The sequence below is a fragment of the Octopus bimaculoides genome, chromosome 16 (assembly GCF_046866305.1).
Source record: "Octopus bimaculoides isolate indiv1 chromosome 16, ASM4686630v1, whole genome shotgun sequence".
NCBI lineage: Eukaryota > Metazoa > Mollusca > Cephalopoda > Octopoda > Octopodidae > Octopus > Octopus bimaculoides.
In genome coordinates, this window is record NC_142943.1 from 18,151,444 (window position 1) to 18,168,401 (window position 16,958).

Sequence of the window (16,958 nt, forward strand, 5' to 3'; positions counted from 1 at the left end):
ACTTCTCTTTTGCTTCTCTCAAAGTAACTACAATCAAATGAAATTAATGCCAGTGTCATCCACTTTGAATTTTGCATAACATTAATGAAAAGAAATTAATTTTTAACATTGTTTTTATGTTTAGGTGTGATAGTTTTTTGTGTGACAAAATGTATTCTCAAGTAAGAGAAGATAGTTTCTGAAAATAGTTTAATTAGAAATTATTTCTTTCAGCTCACTATCAAGTGCAAAATTCTATTTAAAATCACACAATTTAATTATGGGATAAGTGCTTCTATCTGCAAGAATCTGCATGTGTGTGTGATTGAACATTAGGGTAAGGATTAAAATAAAATCAGTTAATATTTTAAGCAGTGAATAAAGGATATGGTTGTCACCTATGTTTTTAGTTATGTGCCATTGAAGCATTAAAAAATATCTAACCATCATTATTTGGTAATGTGATAATAAAGCCAGAAGTGATATTCATATGAAAATGTTACCAGCACCTTTGTGTGTTAATAACTTCCAAGAAATTATAAAACAATAATGAGAAAATAAAAGCAAAGAACAAAGCATGGAAGGGGGGGGGAACCTGATAATTTTATTAAAATTCATAATTGTGTACATGCATATGCACATGTTCATATGTATACACATATTCTTATGCCTGTGATGTGTTGCAGAAAGCAAATTATATTCTATTTTTTCTTTTCTCTTATTTCTTATTTTCCTGTCATTTTAATAGGGACACGTTATTCAATTTATTAGATGTCACAACATTTTTGTTAAGTAATGGAAAGGAGGAGGGGGAAAAAAAAGAGGAATCAAGATAGAGAAGAAAATTATATTTACTAGAGATATGTTGTAAAAAGAAATCATTTTCTATTTCACATATAAATTCATGCATCCCTTTATATGAAGTTTTATTTCCATTGTATATTGCATTATTTGAATAAAATAATGTGTAAGTTTTAGATATTTTATTTTTCTGTTCTAAACATATTGAAGGATGTGTAAAGAAAAATACAAATCACTAGTACAAAAGTATATGTGTAAAGGCATATATTTTATATGATCAATTTCAGTATATGTTTTATATTAGATGGCTTCCAAGCTAGAAGGCAATCTTAATTAAAAAAGTGAAAAGAAAAATAGCTAGCTAGCTTAATAGCTATTTTGACAGAATATTCAAGTAATTAAAGTAAAAATTATATAGTGGCCATCACAGGTAAAATATCTTACCTGTTTATACTTATGCTGTTATATTGGTCTATGTACTATCTGTACTGTTAGAAAGGTTTAACAAATAATTATTTGTTGAAGGAAACCTTGTAAATTGAAGTGGATGAAATATTTACTCCTTCCCTAACAAAAAGTTTTGTTGTCACCACAGTCTTAACTGAACTTCCAAGGCCTCCTTTGAATTTATTTAGTTATCATTTGGACATGGATTCTAAAAGTAGCATTTTTTTTATAGGTTATTCTATTTATGTATATCTCTGGAATTGAAAATTGACTTTCTTGAAACAGTGTCTTTGTATCCAAGTGTAATATATATAGTTGTCTTTTTAAGGCTTCCTAAACAAAGATCATCCATAGTCTCTCAAGTTTATAAAACATATCTTGGAACATCGTCATTTAGTTCTTTTACTTATGAAGTGTGGCAAAAGCTACAAATAGATTTTTGTCAACAACTATTTTCCTATGGAATATAACTTGGCATTCAATTAATAAAAAAGCACAGTGGAGGAGTTTCCATATATTGCAGTTAAATCTACTCCGGATCATATCCTTCCATCTTATAAAAGTGTATACATAGAAAATATAGTCATTGATGTACCCTAGAAAGGTCATGATATATTCTTTTCTACTCTAGGCACAAGGCCCGAAATTGTTGGGGAGAGGGCCAGTTGATTAGATTGACCCCAGTATGCAACTGGTACTTAATTTATCATCCCCCAAAAAGATGAAAGGCAAAGTTGACTTTGGCAGAATTTGAACTCAGAATGTAAAGGCAGGCAAAATACTTCTAAGCATTTCATCCAGTGTGCTAACGTTTCTGCCAGCTCACCGCCTTAAAGGTCATGATATATTGATATGGAACTAAAACAACACATAGCTAATTAAATTTTGCCACTACTCCTCATGTCTTCAATTCCAATCTCAGTAAAGTGAAGACAAGGATATTTAAAGTTTCTAATGTAATAGATTATTTTGGTTGGACATGGCCAGTTTAAATGCTAAAGGATTAAACATATTACTGTCAGTTCTCCCCACTCTATATTTCGTAGACAAAGTGTTTACTCATGAATTTCTCTGTTGTTTTCAAATTAGAAATTATATAACTAGATAAAGTCGAAAGGAGTTGTGGAAGAGAATGATGTAGAAAAATCAAGGCTGGAAAAATACATTCTTCATTGTGCTGAGGATGTTGAAACTTGTAAATAACAGTGGACTTTGATTAGGATATCTTTGATTTCCATTGTCACAGGCTAAATAAAGGATAAGGAATAATTTCAATTTTTTTTTATTTATGGGAGATGGTATATTTAAGATAAAATTCTATTATTTATTTATTTATTTTTGGGGGGTTTTATCTTCATACATATTCATATAAAATATTATTTAAACAAAATCAAATAAATTGTTCATTATCTTTCTGCAGCAAATATTGATAAATAAAATTTCATTTCCAGACCAACCTCAATATTTTACTTCTCTTTTATTTATCACTTGAGCAATCTTTCATTCTTACCGTAATCATATATTTAAAATATCTTCGGTTTTGGTTTATTTATGGGTATAGGTTTTGTTTTCTACATTTTCTTTTAAATGAAATTATTACAATATAATTTATTTTGTTTTCAATTAAGTTAATTCTAAAAGTTTATTTAAAAATCTTGTAATTACTTTGTTAATTATAAATTGCCTGCACTTAAGTGGGCTTAAATCTGAAGGGGGATTTTTATTTTTAGTCCCATTTGTAGTTATATAATAAAGGATGTGAGGAAAATTGTAAAATATCTTTGTTTTACTCATGGGACTTATCTACAACAGTTGTTTCCTGTTCTCAATATTTTGCTGTAATGAACAACATAAGAAATGTATTTAATATAATAAATATGCCTGTAGATGACTATTTAATGTGTAATAGGCCATTATGATGCATATTCTTCTTGATTTAAACTTGTATTTTATCTATGGAAGATGGATCTGAAAACATTGATTCTATCTTTAAAAAGGATGATTTCAACAATGTTTATGTCTCTCAATGAGCTGCTGAGAATATAGATTGTATCGATGGGAATTCAAGTGTGAGCTTTGTTTTATGTTCTTTGAAAATAATGTATTCTGATATTATTGTATATTTAATTTTATTCTTTAGATAGCTCATTTATTAATCAAACATTTTTGTATGTGTAAATTCTGAATTATAAGTTTTATTTTATTGAATTTATAAAATTTTTATGCCTTCAGTTTCTTGATATTTCTTTTCTACTAGAAAACCACCAACTCCTTACCTTAGCAATTCTTATCCACTGCCACCATTAGTGTCTTGTGTTGTTGCATATATTTCCAGGTTTTTAAATTTATTTCTTAATTGTCAAATAAAACTAAACTATGGATTACTTCAGTTCCTGATTTAAAATTATACTTTCTGTAACAATATGTTTCTCCATTTGGACCTCAAAATAAAGTAGTGTTTTGGATAAAAACAGAGAATATGAGAATGGTGTGTGTACATTTATATTAATTAGTAAGTTATTAACTGTGTATGTTGTATAGCTTTTAAATTGTATTGTTTTTAAAGTTTAAGTTGTGGTTTATATTTATTCCTCAACAAACAATACTAGTTACCAAGCCATACCTGTTCTTGAGTGACAGCTAAGCTTATTTATTATTGTATCTAGGGCCACCTTCAGTCATAACTGACTATTAGCCTGTGCACTTGGGAAGTTCCTCTTCAAATCACAGGAACTTTTGTAAAAGACTATCATTTGCCCATGCATACAAGTCACTTGTCTCTGCTGATATCCCTGAGAAAGGCAGGTTGATACAGCTTGGCATTGATGTCACCATAGGCATTGCTGTCAGAATGTAAAAGACCAAAACATGACACGAGACATCTTGTCTGATGCTCTAACAGGTCCACCAGTACATCATCATCATCATCATCATCATCATCGTTTAACGTCCGCTTTCCATGCTAGCATGGGTTGGACGATTTGACTGAGGACTGGTGAAACCGGATGGCAACACCAGGCTCCAATCACCCTGGATATTTTTTTATTGACCCTGGAAGCATTGAGTACACTTGAGAACCTTTGTATTGAGAGTTTTATCCTGCCACTTTCTTTTCTTAGAATTTTTCTTAGGCAGGAGGAGAGTTGGGGGTGAGGATGATGACTTGGGCTGTCCCTGCAGTCATGTAGCCAACATGTGATGACATGTCATCAGCAATGCAAGCATTTTAGGACAACGTAACTTCTAAGATATTCAAAATTGCCTGCAATTTTCAGCTCAATCCTTCAGGAGGTACTGTGTGTAGTGTTAAGATACAAACCAGTGATATGATATATCTCCATTGCTCATAACACTCACCAGCATGCCATCAGGAAATTGGTGCACCATATACATGAAGATGGGTAGACAACCATATTTGACTAAGGTTTTCCACAAACCGCCATGTCACTGTGTTAGAGGTTTTAGAGAAGTCAACAAGGGTTATATATAAGGCCTGATTCTACTCTGTGTACTTCTCTTGGGTATCTTTCTGTAAAGTTCATATCAGTAATGCTTCTTTCACGACGAAAGTCACATCTTCTGGCAGGAGATTGTTAGTTGTGAGATTATGAGTGAAGTGATTCAGGAGTTTTCTTGCCATGATTTTGCCAGCTGTTGACAAGAGGGAAATAGCTGTGTGACTATTACATATTTGTCTGTTCTTATACTGGTGAATGATTGTAGTATTTTTGAATTCATAGGGAATAATGCCTACTGATAACATCAAAGGAACTAAGTTAGTTTTCCAAAGATTGTTTCCCCATAGTTGGCTTATATTTCAGTAGGAATTCAGTCAGCACTCACTACTTTATTAAGAATGGTTCAGGTTTTAACAAAAGTGGGAGAGATGAAAAGTTGCTGAGCTACTGACAGTAATTTTTGTGATATTTCCCTATCAACAAATCATGTACTTTTGAAGATAAGTGGAATAAAAATTCTCTTACAAATAAGAGGCAGTGGTGGGAAGGACGTCTGGCTATAAAAACAATGCCTCAATAAAATGTATTTCAACTATCTGCATTATCACAAATGTGTGGTAGTTTAATTGTATTGCTGCAAAAAGACAAATATCAGTGATTCAGCTGAAACAGTATGAATTAAGATTTGATTGTAACAGTTTTGATTATTAACATACTATGTGTTAAGATAGTGAGCTGGCAGAATGGTAAACACCCCAGGCAAAATGCTGGCAGAATGGTAAACACCCCAGGCAAAATGCTGAGCAGCATTTCATCCATCTTTATGTTCTGTGTTCAAATTCTGCTGATGTCAATTTTGCCTTTCTTCCTATCGGGATTGATAAAATAAGTACCAGGTCATTGAGGTTGATGTAATTGACTTACTCCTTCCTCCGAAATTATACTATGCATTAAGGCAGCAAATGGGCAGAATCTTTAACATGCTGGTTAAAATGCTCAGTAGCATTTCATCTGTCTGCACATTCTGAGTTCAAATGTGGTTGAAGTTGACTTTGCTGTCATCCTTTCAGGGTTGATAAAATAAATACCGGTTGAGCACTAGGGTCAATATAATCGATTTATCCTTTTCCCAAAATTTGAAACCTGTATACTATGTTTTACATCAAATGACACTGGTTTTATATTTGTCTTTGTTGTTGTGCTATAGCTAGTGAAACCATGATGAAAAGTTGTTTGGTCTGATGACTTGTTGTAAGCCATTACTCTATACATATTTCAACTGGAGTTGGTTTTTGTATGGAGTAGGGAATATAATAAATCTTGCCTGTTTCATTTCAGCAACTATCCAATCTGTTGTTATATTCCTGTGGGTTCTAGTGCTCACTACATAGAGGTGGTCAAGGTAGGCTGGGTCATGACCAGTTATTGCTGTTCTTTTGTGCTTTCCTGTCACGGTGTTCCTCCTAGCATTGTTTGGACTAAATAAGCTACTGATGCTGCTTCTGTTTTATGTACATAAGCTTAGTGTATTTGGTTCGGATAAATGGATAATCTTGGGATAGCACTGTAATAATGTTCTGGAGTAGCTTGTAGTAGTAGGCATGTTATAGATAGGCACACATGACCCAAATTTATAGAATAGTCTGTATAGCTAATGGATAAACCCAGTGAATGAGACTTGAATTTAGAAGTAAAGAACTTGGAACTAAATATTATAATTCTTTTATTCTGGTTTTCTAAACAAGTTCTGGCATCTTTCCTAATGTGAAATCTGTTTATTTCCTAAATAAAAATAACCTTGTTTTAGAATGTTAACTCTGCTTGGTTGGGTTCTTGTTTTGAAAGATTTTACAGGATTCTAGAAATAAGCCTGTAAACATATATTGTTAGTTTGAAAATTACATGTCTTCATTTACTGATATGTTAATATTTGGCAGCAACCTGGATGTCTGACCGATTGAAGTGAATAAATAAAAACAATAATGATGAAACAGTTCTGTAATATCAATAATTGTAATATTAAATAAGTAGTTGAGAATTGTTATATCACTATACTATAATAAAAGGTGAGGCTGGATTTATGCTTAGGAGTCAATCTTTCTGTTTATTTTGGGGGCAGTGGGGTACTGAACAGAAGTTGTGGTTTATCTTTTTACATTCTGAGTTCAAATCTCATCATGGTCATCTTTGCCTTTCATTCGTCTCAGATCAATAAAAGTACTAAGATTGATTTAATCAACTACAACCCTCCTCTGAAATTTGTGGCTGTGTGCCAATGTGAAAAATCAATAATCAATATGTTCATTCATAGTTTGCTTATCAACATCAAAGTTTAAGACCATGGAAACAGGAAATTTGTTAAATCTCTTGAAATTTTTAATATTTTTCATTAATGTCCTAAATAACATTTTCTTGTTAAAATTATATTTTTCCTATTCAGAAATATTTACTAAAAACAAAAGCTTCTGATGATACAATTTATTTCACAAATACTTTTTATTGTTTTTTTAATTTCATTGCTATTTCTCTGTGAACTACATTGTATTGAATGACAAACTGTAGTGTATAAAATCACATATGAGGTTCTAATAGAAACTCGAAACATGTGCTTAGAGAGTTTATGTTGTTGGAAAAAGACTGCAGCAGTTAGAAGCTGGACAAACAGTCCCTGGTGAATTCATTTAACTTAATTAATAAAAAAAAAATTATTTAGTTGCTTTTCATTTTGATTAGTCAACAGATAAATCAATTGCAAATAGGAAAAATATTTTATTATTTACAATGAATGTTTTTGCATTACTCCATTGAGGTATAACACATATTCCAGAATATGTTTATTGTTTGTGGATGGAGAATGATTTAACATTTTTGAAAGATATGCCAGTAAGCCAATTTCACATTGAAATCAATGATAAATCATTGTGTGCTAATGAAAGATGGTTGGAATATTCATGAGGTCTACATTACTAATGTTTTGAAATATATCACATCACTTATATTAATTATACTCTTCCTCCTTGCCACCACTCCAAAGTTTGTGTCTTTGTATAATTTCTACTTTTAATTAAAATATATTTAAAAAATACATTAAATATTTTAGTAACTCAAGTTTATTAAAATAATCGAGAAGTATGAATTATTAGAGTGTCTGACAAAATGCCTTTTGGTATTTGTTTCTGGTCTTTATGTTCCAATTTCAAATCCTGCTGAGATCAACTTTTTCTTTTATCCTTCTGGGATTGATAAAATAAAATCTCAGTCAAGTGCTGGAGTTGGTGTAATTGGCTGTCCCCCACCTGTCAAAAATTTCTGACCTTGTATCCCAATCAGAAACAATTATTTGTAGTATGTATTCTAAAACTAAGGTGTCACATTAAAAGCATTGGTGTGGGTGCTGGTGCCATGTAAAAAACACTGGTGCTGGTGCCACATAAAAAGCCCCCAGTACATTCTGTAAAGTGGCTGATGTTAGGAAGTTGCTCCAACTAGAAATCAAACCAAAATAGACTATGGAATCTGGTGCATCCCCCGGCCATGCCAGTTCCTCTCAAGCCAGCATGGAAAACAGATGTTAATGATGATGATGTTGCAACAATATTATGGAAAGAAAATCTCAAATCAAAGACTGACTCCATATATCTTATAAATTAATGATATCTTCCCTACTGTTGCTAATTTCAGTTTAATCATTAATATCCATGGCATTTCTGATTATTGAACAATAATAATTGGCGTTTATAATCATTTAGTTAACCCAATTCATTGTTAATTAATAATTAGTGACAAGCAGTGTTAATACCAAAAGATAATTTCCATATCCAACTAACATGGATGTCTTATTAGAACACCAAATACTGCATTATTAGTCTTGAGAGATACTCTCATTTAGGCGTTTAGTGCAAATAAGCATATGCATAGATCATAGCAGATGAAATTTGTTAGTCACGGGTGCTGGAGTTCCCATATTATGTGGTTTTGGTCTTTTGGATCTCCTCAGTGGGAAGCACTGGTCACCTCATGCCAGTTAGTATTTGGTGTTCTAACAAAGCATCTATGGTAAGTTGGATATAAAGATTACCCTTTGGTATTAATTCTGCATCTGTCATTGATAATCAATTTTAATAAGCCTGCTGGCTATTTGCAACATCAGCATCTGAAAAAATGCTGAAATTCTATATATCGTGGCATCAAGATCTGACTGGCATGGTGCTTCTCACTGAGGGAGTTCAATAGACCAAAATGATGTTATGTAGTAATTCTGGTGCCCATCACAAACAAATTTCTTCTGCTACAATCTATGCATGTGCTTTTATGCATCAAGCTTCTAAAGGAGAGGATCTCTTGAGGTTAATAACAAATTGTCCGGTGTTCTAACGAGGTATCCATGTTAAATTAGATATAAAGATTACCTCATTATTGTTTCAATTGAACTGAACTCTTAGAACCAATGCTTTGCTTGAATATCACCTAACATGGTTATAAGTGTCTAAACATTGATTGCTGATAGTATTTTTTGTCAGAAATAAATCATTTTGATATTATTGGGCTGTTATAATCATTTATGGTGCAAAAATGATTGTTGTTAATTTTTTTTTGTCTTTTGTTGAATATTTTATGCAGGGATATTCATCGTCAGTTACTCTTAAACTAAAATAGTCTTGTGATATTTAATTTCCTATCTGATATTGTTATTTTGCTATTTGCTACTAAGAAATAATAATCCAATTCTTGCATCAATTTACTATATTTTACAAAACTACAGTTTCTTTTGTTTAATATTAAAAACAAATATGTGCAGGTGTTGGAATGTTCTTTGAATTTGGCTTATTTGACTGAAGTAACTAGAATGGTGTAACTAGCTTAGAATGGGAATGTCATGTTAAACCTCATTACTCATATTATCAATAGATTTTGGTTAGGACTTTGGCAGATAAATATTTTTTCTTAATATCATTGACCTGAGAAACATTGTTTTCAGTAATTATTTTCTTGGTTGACTTCTTTGCTTTTAAATTAGGCAGTAATTAGTGTTGATCTATAACTGGCATAAGTTGTATTAATCTGTTGTAGTTAGTGTTGTATGATGGCTATCTAGAACTGTGATCATTTATCAGACTGACATATTTCTTAATCACTATTGCAGCTGTGTAACTATTTAATAATTCACAAATATGTTTCCTATTCAGTGTCTGTGTTGAACATATCATCATCTACCAACACATTTCAACTTATTTAGGCTTGTTGGTTTGGTCGATTTAATTTCACTCTAATTTAATCTTGCTTTAAAGCACCATTCCCCTCTTCTTCCTCTCCCTGGAAATTACTTCTCAGAGTGTTTTTGACAATTGATATTCTTCCATATAGTTGTTGATTAATACTATCTATAGTTGTTAGTTTGGTTGCAAAATATCAGAAATATGTAATTTTTAATTCAATTGAATTTTGTATAAACCCAAACCAAAACTGAATGTTCAAAACTGCCCATAGCATATTTGTTCCCACCTACTACCTTTGTTGCAGTCTGTTTCTCCTATCTTACATTCCTTTGCCATCTCTGTCTCTATGGCTACAGCTGCCATTGGCATATTCTTAGCCAGACTTATCTTATAACATCCACAAGATTACTAGTTTCGATTCAATATTGCTATATCTGCTAGGATACACTGCACAGTTTCATTTAATTATTTAGGAAGATTGTTTACTTTTTCATTTTTGTTCTCAGAAATTAAAAAAAAAAAGTGTAGCTCTATATTTCATTTTACCTTTTCTGTTTTTTTTTAGTTTTGAATTATTTTCAGTTTTATTTTATATTTTTAAAATATTTGTTTCAAATTTTAATTTAATTTTTTTGTTGCTTTTCTGAAAAGTGAATGTGCTGCGAGAGGAAAGCCATGCTTTATTGTAATCTGAAGTATGGTTCATAAAGTTTAGTCACTTTCATGGCCTGTTTTCAAGGAATTGCCAGCCGTTCTGCTATCTATAAGATGAAGATTTAATAAAGTAAAATTCTGTATATATTTTTTTTATGTGATACCTTTAAGGTTTTAAAAGTCTTCAAAATAAATGAATAAATAAACAATTGCAGTGGGTTATAAGCAAATAATGCAAAAATGAAATTAAGAAACAGAGAAAGAAGAAAAATGGAATCCTAAGTATTTCTTTAATAATTTTAGTGAAGGAAAGAAATACATATAAAAAAAAAATTTAAATTATATATTTCTTTTACATTAGATTACATCATTATATTTTAAGGTATGCCAGAAGCTAGCCATTTTGATTTATTTTTCATATTTAGAAATTAATAAGTTTACTAATAAATTGACAGGCCTGAGTTTGAATGCAATCATGTTTAATTAAAGCATCTCTGTAAACTTTCTCTCTTTTGTCTTCATTGCATTGGTGCAATTCACACACAAATGCACATAGAATATAAGAATAACGATTCTTTTGTCATATTGCAGAAATACATTTTTGCTGACTTCCTTTACCTGTACTTTTTGACTTCTATCTAATGAGAATTTCAACATGGTACTTCATTCTTCCTCTAGCTATTAATGAAATAGATAACTAACACACTCTTATTTTATGACGTCTCTATAATTACAAAAGATTGTGATGATGAATATATTAATGGTTTGCTGGCATATTTTTGAGAAGGATGACACTCACTGGAATATTTGAGCTATTTTACAGACTGGTCATGCTCCCCCGCCATCCACACACACACACGCACTGTGTACGTTGAAACATGTAAATGTTTTGTTAATGGGAGACACTAAAGAAACAATTGTTATGTTGAAGTACATGATAATATGTTTCTGAAATGTGTATGAGTTGTTGATTTTGAAATGGCCATAGTCTTTGATAGCTTCATGTTGAGGGACAAACATTTCATTGGGTTAATAATATATGAAATTACTTCCACTCAGTTGCTTGATTTTTTGTGCACATAGTTATTTAGATGAAGTTTTAACCATCCAATAACATAGAAATTAATTCAACTTAAAACTGTTTGCAGAAAAACCTCTTAGCAAAAGAGAAATGAATGTACTCTGTGTAAAGCTGATTTTTCTGCAAAAAATTTAGAAGAATGAAAAATAAAGACAAAATGAGATGTTAAATAGTCTTTACTTACATGAGCATTGCAATAGTATACTAAAACAGCCTATAAATGGTGTGACTTTTAACCTGAAATGTATCTTATTGTTAATGGCATAGTATTCATTTCTTTTTCTTTGATTGTTACTTAGTTGCTAGTCTTTTGTTTCTAATTTAGAATTACGGTAACTATATTTCCAGATTTTCATATCACGTCAACTAAATTCAAAATTAGTCTGATTGTTTCCGTTTAGGAAAACCCCAAGCTCTGCTGCTGTTATCAAGATTAAGCATGAATTTGAAATTTTGACCTCAAACTTATTTCTGTTGAAAGACAAAACTTTTTTCATGATAGTTTCTTTTGTTATCCTCACTCACAGCATTTTTTCCTCCCCATTTATGTGGAAACCTTTATGAAATTTTAATTGTGTCTTTGTTGTTTTGGTGAAACTGAAGAGTCAAAAATACAAATGAAAAGAAAGAAAAAAAAAGATGTATTGAATGACAATTACTGAAAATAGATATGAAAAATAAGAGTGAAAAACTTTATTCCTGGAAAAGATAAGAAAGCTTTTGGTAAAAAACACATTTCAGGCTTTTTAATGAAAGAATAGAGGGAAATATTGCTTAAAAAAAAAAAGCCAGTGTTGTAAAAGTTGAGGAGTAAACAAAAGTTAAGAGATATTCAATAGTGATGCAAGACTAATGTATATAACTCAGTTTAAAACTTCAATCAATTTGTTATATATACCTCCCTTTGTCTCCACTAAGTTTTTTCCTGAATTTCTGTCAGTGATCTGAAGCTTTTAATATATCCCCTTTCTTTGTCTTTTTACCATTCTGCCTTCTCTCTTATCAAGTCCAAAGAAAAGATTAACCACCTGACTATTTGTTTCAAATGCTTATCAGTTCTAGTTTGTTATTATGTCTTATTTTTGGTTGTTTTCTCTAAGTTATCATTACTCTGAGATTGCAGTGTTATTGAATTGCAGTGGAGTGAACGGTGCACACAAATGCAATGCAAAGAGAGAATACCATTGTTTGATAATGGTAAATCAAAATAAAACTTCATGAACCTGGAATTGAAGGAAGAAGAAAAAATTCAACTGTATTGAATAAATAAATCTTTTGAGCTAAAATAATTTTTAATGTGAAAAGTAAAGAATTTCATTAAGCTTTTATAAAGAGGATATAAATAAATCTGATTATAGAATTTCTAAGCAGGAGACTCCAGCTTGGTCAGATAATATTACCATTGCATTTTCTTCTACACAACATGAAATAATAATTGTATGAATTATTTGTCAGCAGCAAGGTGTGGCTGTGATAAGAAGTTTGCTTCCCAACCACATGGTTCTGGGTTCAAACCCCACTGCCCTGCACCTTGGGCAAATGTTTTCTACTATAACCTTGGGCTGACTAAAACCTTGTGTGTGGATTTGGTAAATGGAAACTGAAAGAGACTTGTTATGTGCATGTGTGTGTGTCTGTGCATGTGTTTGTCCTCTACTACTGCTTGACAACCTGTATTAATGTGCTAATATCCATGTAACATAGTGGCTCAGCAAAAGAGACTGATAGAATATATGCCAGGCTTTACAAAAAAAAAAAAAAAAGTAAGTATTGGGATCAGTAATTTTGACTAAAATTGTTCCAAGGTGGTGCTTCAGCATGGCCGCAGTCCAATGAATGAAACAAGTAAAAAAAGGAAAGATAAAAGTGTTTATTTTATCGAATCTTTTGCAGAACTTGTTTTAATGCCATATCCTACCAACACCCTTTTGACATGTTCATTTTATTATTATTATTCTTTTTTTTTTTCCTGCTTTCTAATCTCACTGTAATAAGCATTTTTAATCAGCCACTTCATCAAAACTTTGCAAGGCTGTTAGGCTCCTTAATGCATTTGTGGCCATATTTCTATTGTATATGTTTTTCAATTAATTTCAATTAATTTTGAAAATAATGAAGACATTGGAGGGATTTGATAAACTAACTGTCAACATTAAGCTGGTGTTTGTGTTGAAAATTTCTTATATGAAGGCTTGTTGTAAGGTTTTTAATTTGAATATGAAAACTTCAAAATAGAAGATTTTTCTATCCCTGAACTTAGAGGGTCTCAGGTGTGTTGGCATCAAAAAGATTATGGAAATAAATATATGAAATATAGCTGTTGCAGTATTTTGGTAAGGAATGGTACTAGGTACTTAATAGTTTTGGAACAAAACAAATCAATGTCCCTCCTAATTTTTCTTCTTTTTCTCTTGTACATTACATACATGAATGCAGATATGTATTATATCAAAGTACATGTTTATTTATATTTGGATAGCATTGGTCTGAGGATGTAAGCAGTAATAACTTTAATATACTTCAATAATATGACGTGAACGTAAATATAAAAAGAAGAGGTAATAGGTGATGCTATATAAGCACCCGGTGTTCAGAAGTGATAACAATTTTTAAGATATTTAAGTTAAATATAACTTATGTTTAACAGTTAAAAAAAAATGTATGCATGAAATGAATATATGGCTGAAATGGTTTGCATCTTGTGAATAGATGAAATCAACTTATTGAATAAACAATGGATATTCTTCTTTTGATTATGAGCAAAACAAGACAAAAATTGACTGTTTTCAGTAAGCACAACTAATGGTTTTCATATTACAACAATTGTTTCAAGTGGATTTCTGTATGTAAAATTATCATGAGAGAAAAAAGAAAAAAAGAACAGCAGGATGTACTTTTGATCACAAACATAACATAACAAATGGTCCAATTCTTATTAGTACAACTTGTCTGCTTGGTATATTTATTCATTTATTACTATCTTCAGTTTCTTCAACAAAATAAATCAAATCAGCAGTAGAAAATACCATGGCCACCAGGAGATTGTACTTGTATTCGCAAAGCTTTTTGCTAAGTCAAAATATTTTTCCAATAAGGCAAAGCTATATAGTCTTAAATGCTTAGAAGTGACACCTGTTTTATGTATCTTTCTGTCTATATCTATCAATCAGTCAAACTTGAAATGTATTTTGTAGTGTATGACCCATCAGATGTGTTTCCTATAGACTAAGTCTTGTTTCATTCATAATCAGCAGAACAATATTCCACTGTTAGGTTTGTCCAAAAAGTCATCTTCATCTATATATAAGAAGAGAGTCAGTTCAAGCATAAACCTATTTAGTCACAAAATTTAATGTGGCAGACATGAGTTTTCTGTGTGTGCATACATACATGCTTATGTGTTTATATATATATATATATATATATATATATATATATATATATATATGCGTATATATGTGTTTGCATATATATGTATGTGTGTGTATGTGTGTCTCCATGCATGCACACACATATGCACACATAGAGATTTGGTTGATTTGAATTCATTCACAGAACTCTCAGCTCTCCAGTCACTTTTGTAACTTTCTGCCAATTAAATATATGAAAAAAATTGTTTTAACTTCTGTATTATTATCTGCAGACATATACCTATGCGTGTAAGCACACATGTACCAGTGGCCCCAAAATTTCTTCAATTGCTGTCATCATTTTAATCTTAGAATACATTTTGTCTCCAAAATTTAATTGTTTAGGCTGAATATTATTGATTATAAATATACTGGTCAACAACTTTGTGATTACTGGTCATGTTCAAGACTAGTAGCTCTATTTACAACCTTGTATGTAGGAGACTCTATCTGTTTGTCAGTTGGTTACTAAGTCAAGTGATCCTACTTACCGATATGAATACTCAAATACTGTAAAAAAATTAGTTTATATTACTTGTAAATAAGATCTAATTTATGATTCTCATTTATTGTTTGTGGTCATTCTGGAGTATTGTCAGTATGAACTTTTGGGAAATGTAAGCAATAAGAGTTGAATAGGATATAATTACATGCAACAGAACAGGTCATCAAAATCTTATGGTAGAAACACACACACACACACACACTAGTAAAAAACTTATTCTCAAGTTTACCCAACCAATGCCATATTGGCTCATCTTGCTTAGCATATTTCAAGCAATTTGTTTTTCAAGTTCTTTGTAACTATATTAACTGGCCTGAGATGTATTCTCCACACCCAGAACACCATGTATTTTAAATTTTAATGTGAAATTTCCCCTAAATTGATAAGCTAGTTTCATCTGATACTAGTTGACTATAACTTTGTATTTTGTTCCTCTCTCACACATCAGTATATATGCATTAACAATATATACAAATAAAAAGAAAGACTAACCACATATGCCAGTTGATGTATATTTTACTTGTATAATTAGTATAAGTCAGCAAAATTTTCCTTCTTCATATATTTATTGCAAAGTTTGACACCATTGGGGAAAACAATTTTCTCCAGCTTCAAGTCTCTGTCATCTGTTGGCATGTCACTTCTAATTTGCACTTATAGACAAGAGCATAGCATTCCTCTTATTGTGATAACAAGGATCTCTCTCTCTCTCTCTCTCTCTCTCTCCCCCCCTCTCTCCCTCCCCTCTCTCCCTCCCCTCTCTCTCTGTACTGTTTACAGTCATCACTTTTTAAATCTATTTTATTAATATCTCTTAGCATTCTCTTTCTGTTTGCTTGTACTCTGCAACTGATGACTTTTTCTGATTCTTCCAAAATTTTTACGAATAAATCTAAATAGGGAAAAAGAAAAAAATGCAGTAAACATGACATTGTAGACTCCATCAAGTCTATTATGAATCTGCCTACCTGGTTGCAACAGATTTCACTGTGCAAACATTCTCTCCCATGAACAGAAAATATTTGTAATCAATAGAGAAAAATTATTTTGCACAATATATTTTAATTAGCATAGCATTAAAACAATGTGTGTATTTATCCGACAATCATAACCCCAATAACAAAAGCATATCGGTATGTATATTTGCAACTCTGTGGTTATATTCAAATATAGTTTGTAGTATTGGGACTTAGAACCTGTGTTCATGTTTTGTATTATATTCTTACATACATTCCTAATCTTTGTTATAGGAGAGGCGTGAGCGAGAGCAGCAAGAACTTGAAAATGCAAAAGAAATAGCTGATGAAGATTTTGACGGTTTTCCCTGAAGAGTCAGGTATATTTTCCCTGAAGATTTTGGAACAATGTTTCTGTATAACTATTATGATTATTTTTTTATTCCTATTA

General features: G+C 31.2%; 1 protein-coding gene across 1 annotated transcript in view; it reads left to right on the forward strand.

Moving 5' to 3' along the window:
* Positions 1–16,958, forward strand: part of LOC106884432 (26S proteasome non-ATPase regulatory subunit 3) — a 170,619-nt gene that overhangs the window by 147,558 nt on the left and 6,103 nt on the right. Inside the window, exon 11 of the mRNA XM_014935818.3 lies at positions 16,802–16,887. Coding sequence (XP_014791304.1) covers positions 16,802–16,879 — 78 coding nt within the window. The 3' untranslated portion in view covers positions 16,880–16,887. The remainder of the gene's footprint in view (positions 1–16,801; positions 16,888–16,958) is intronic.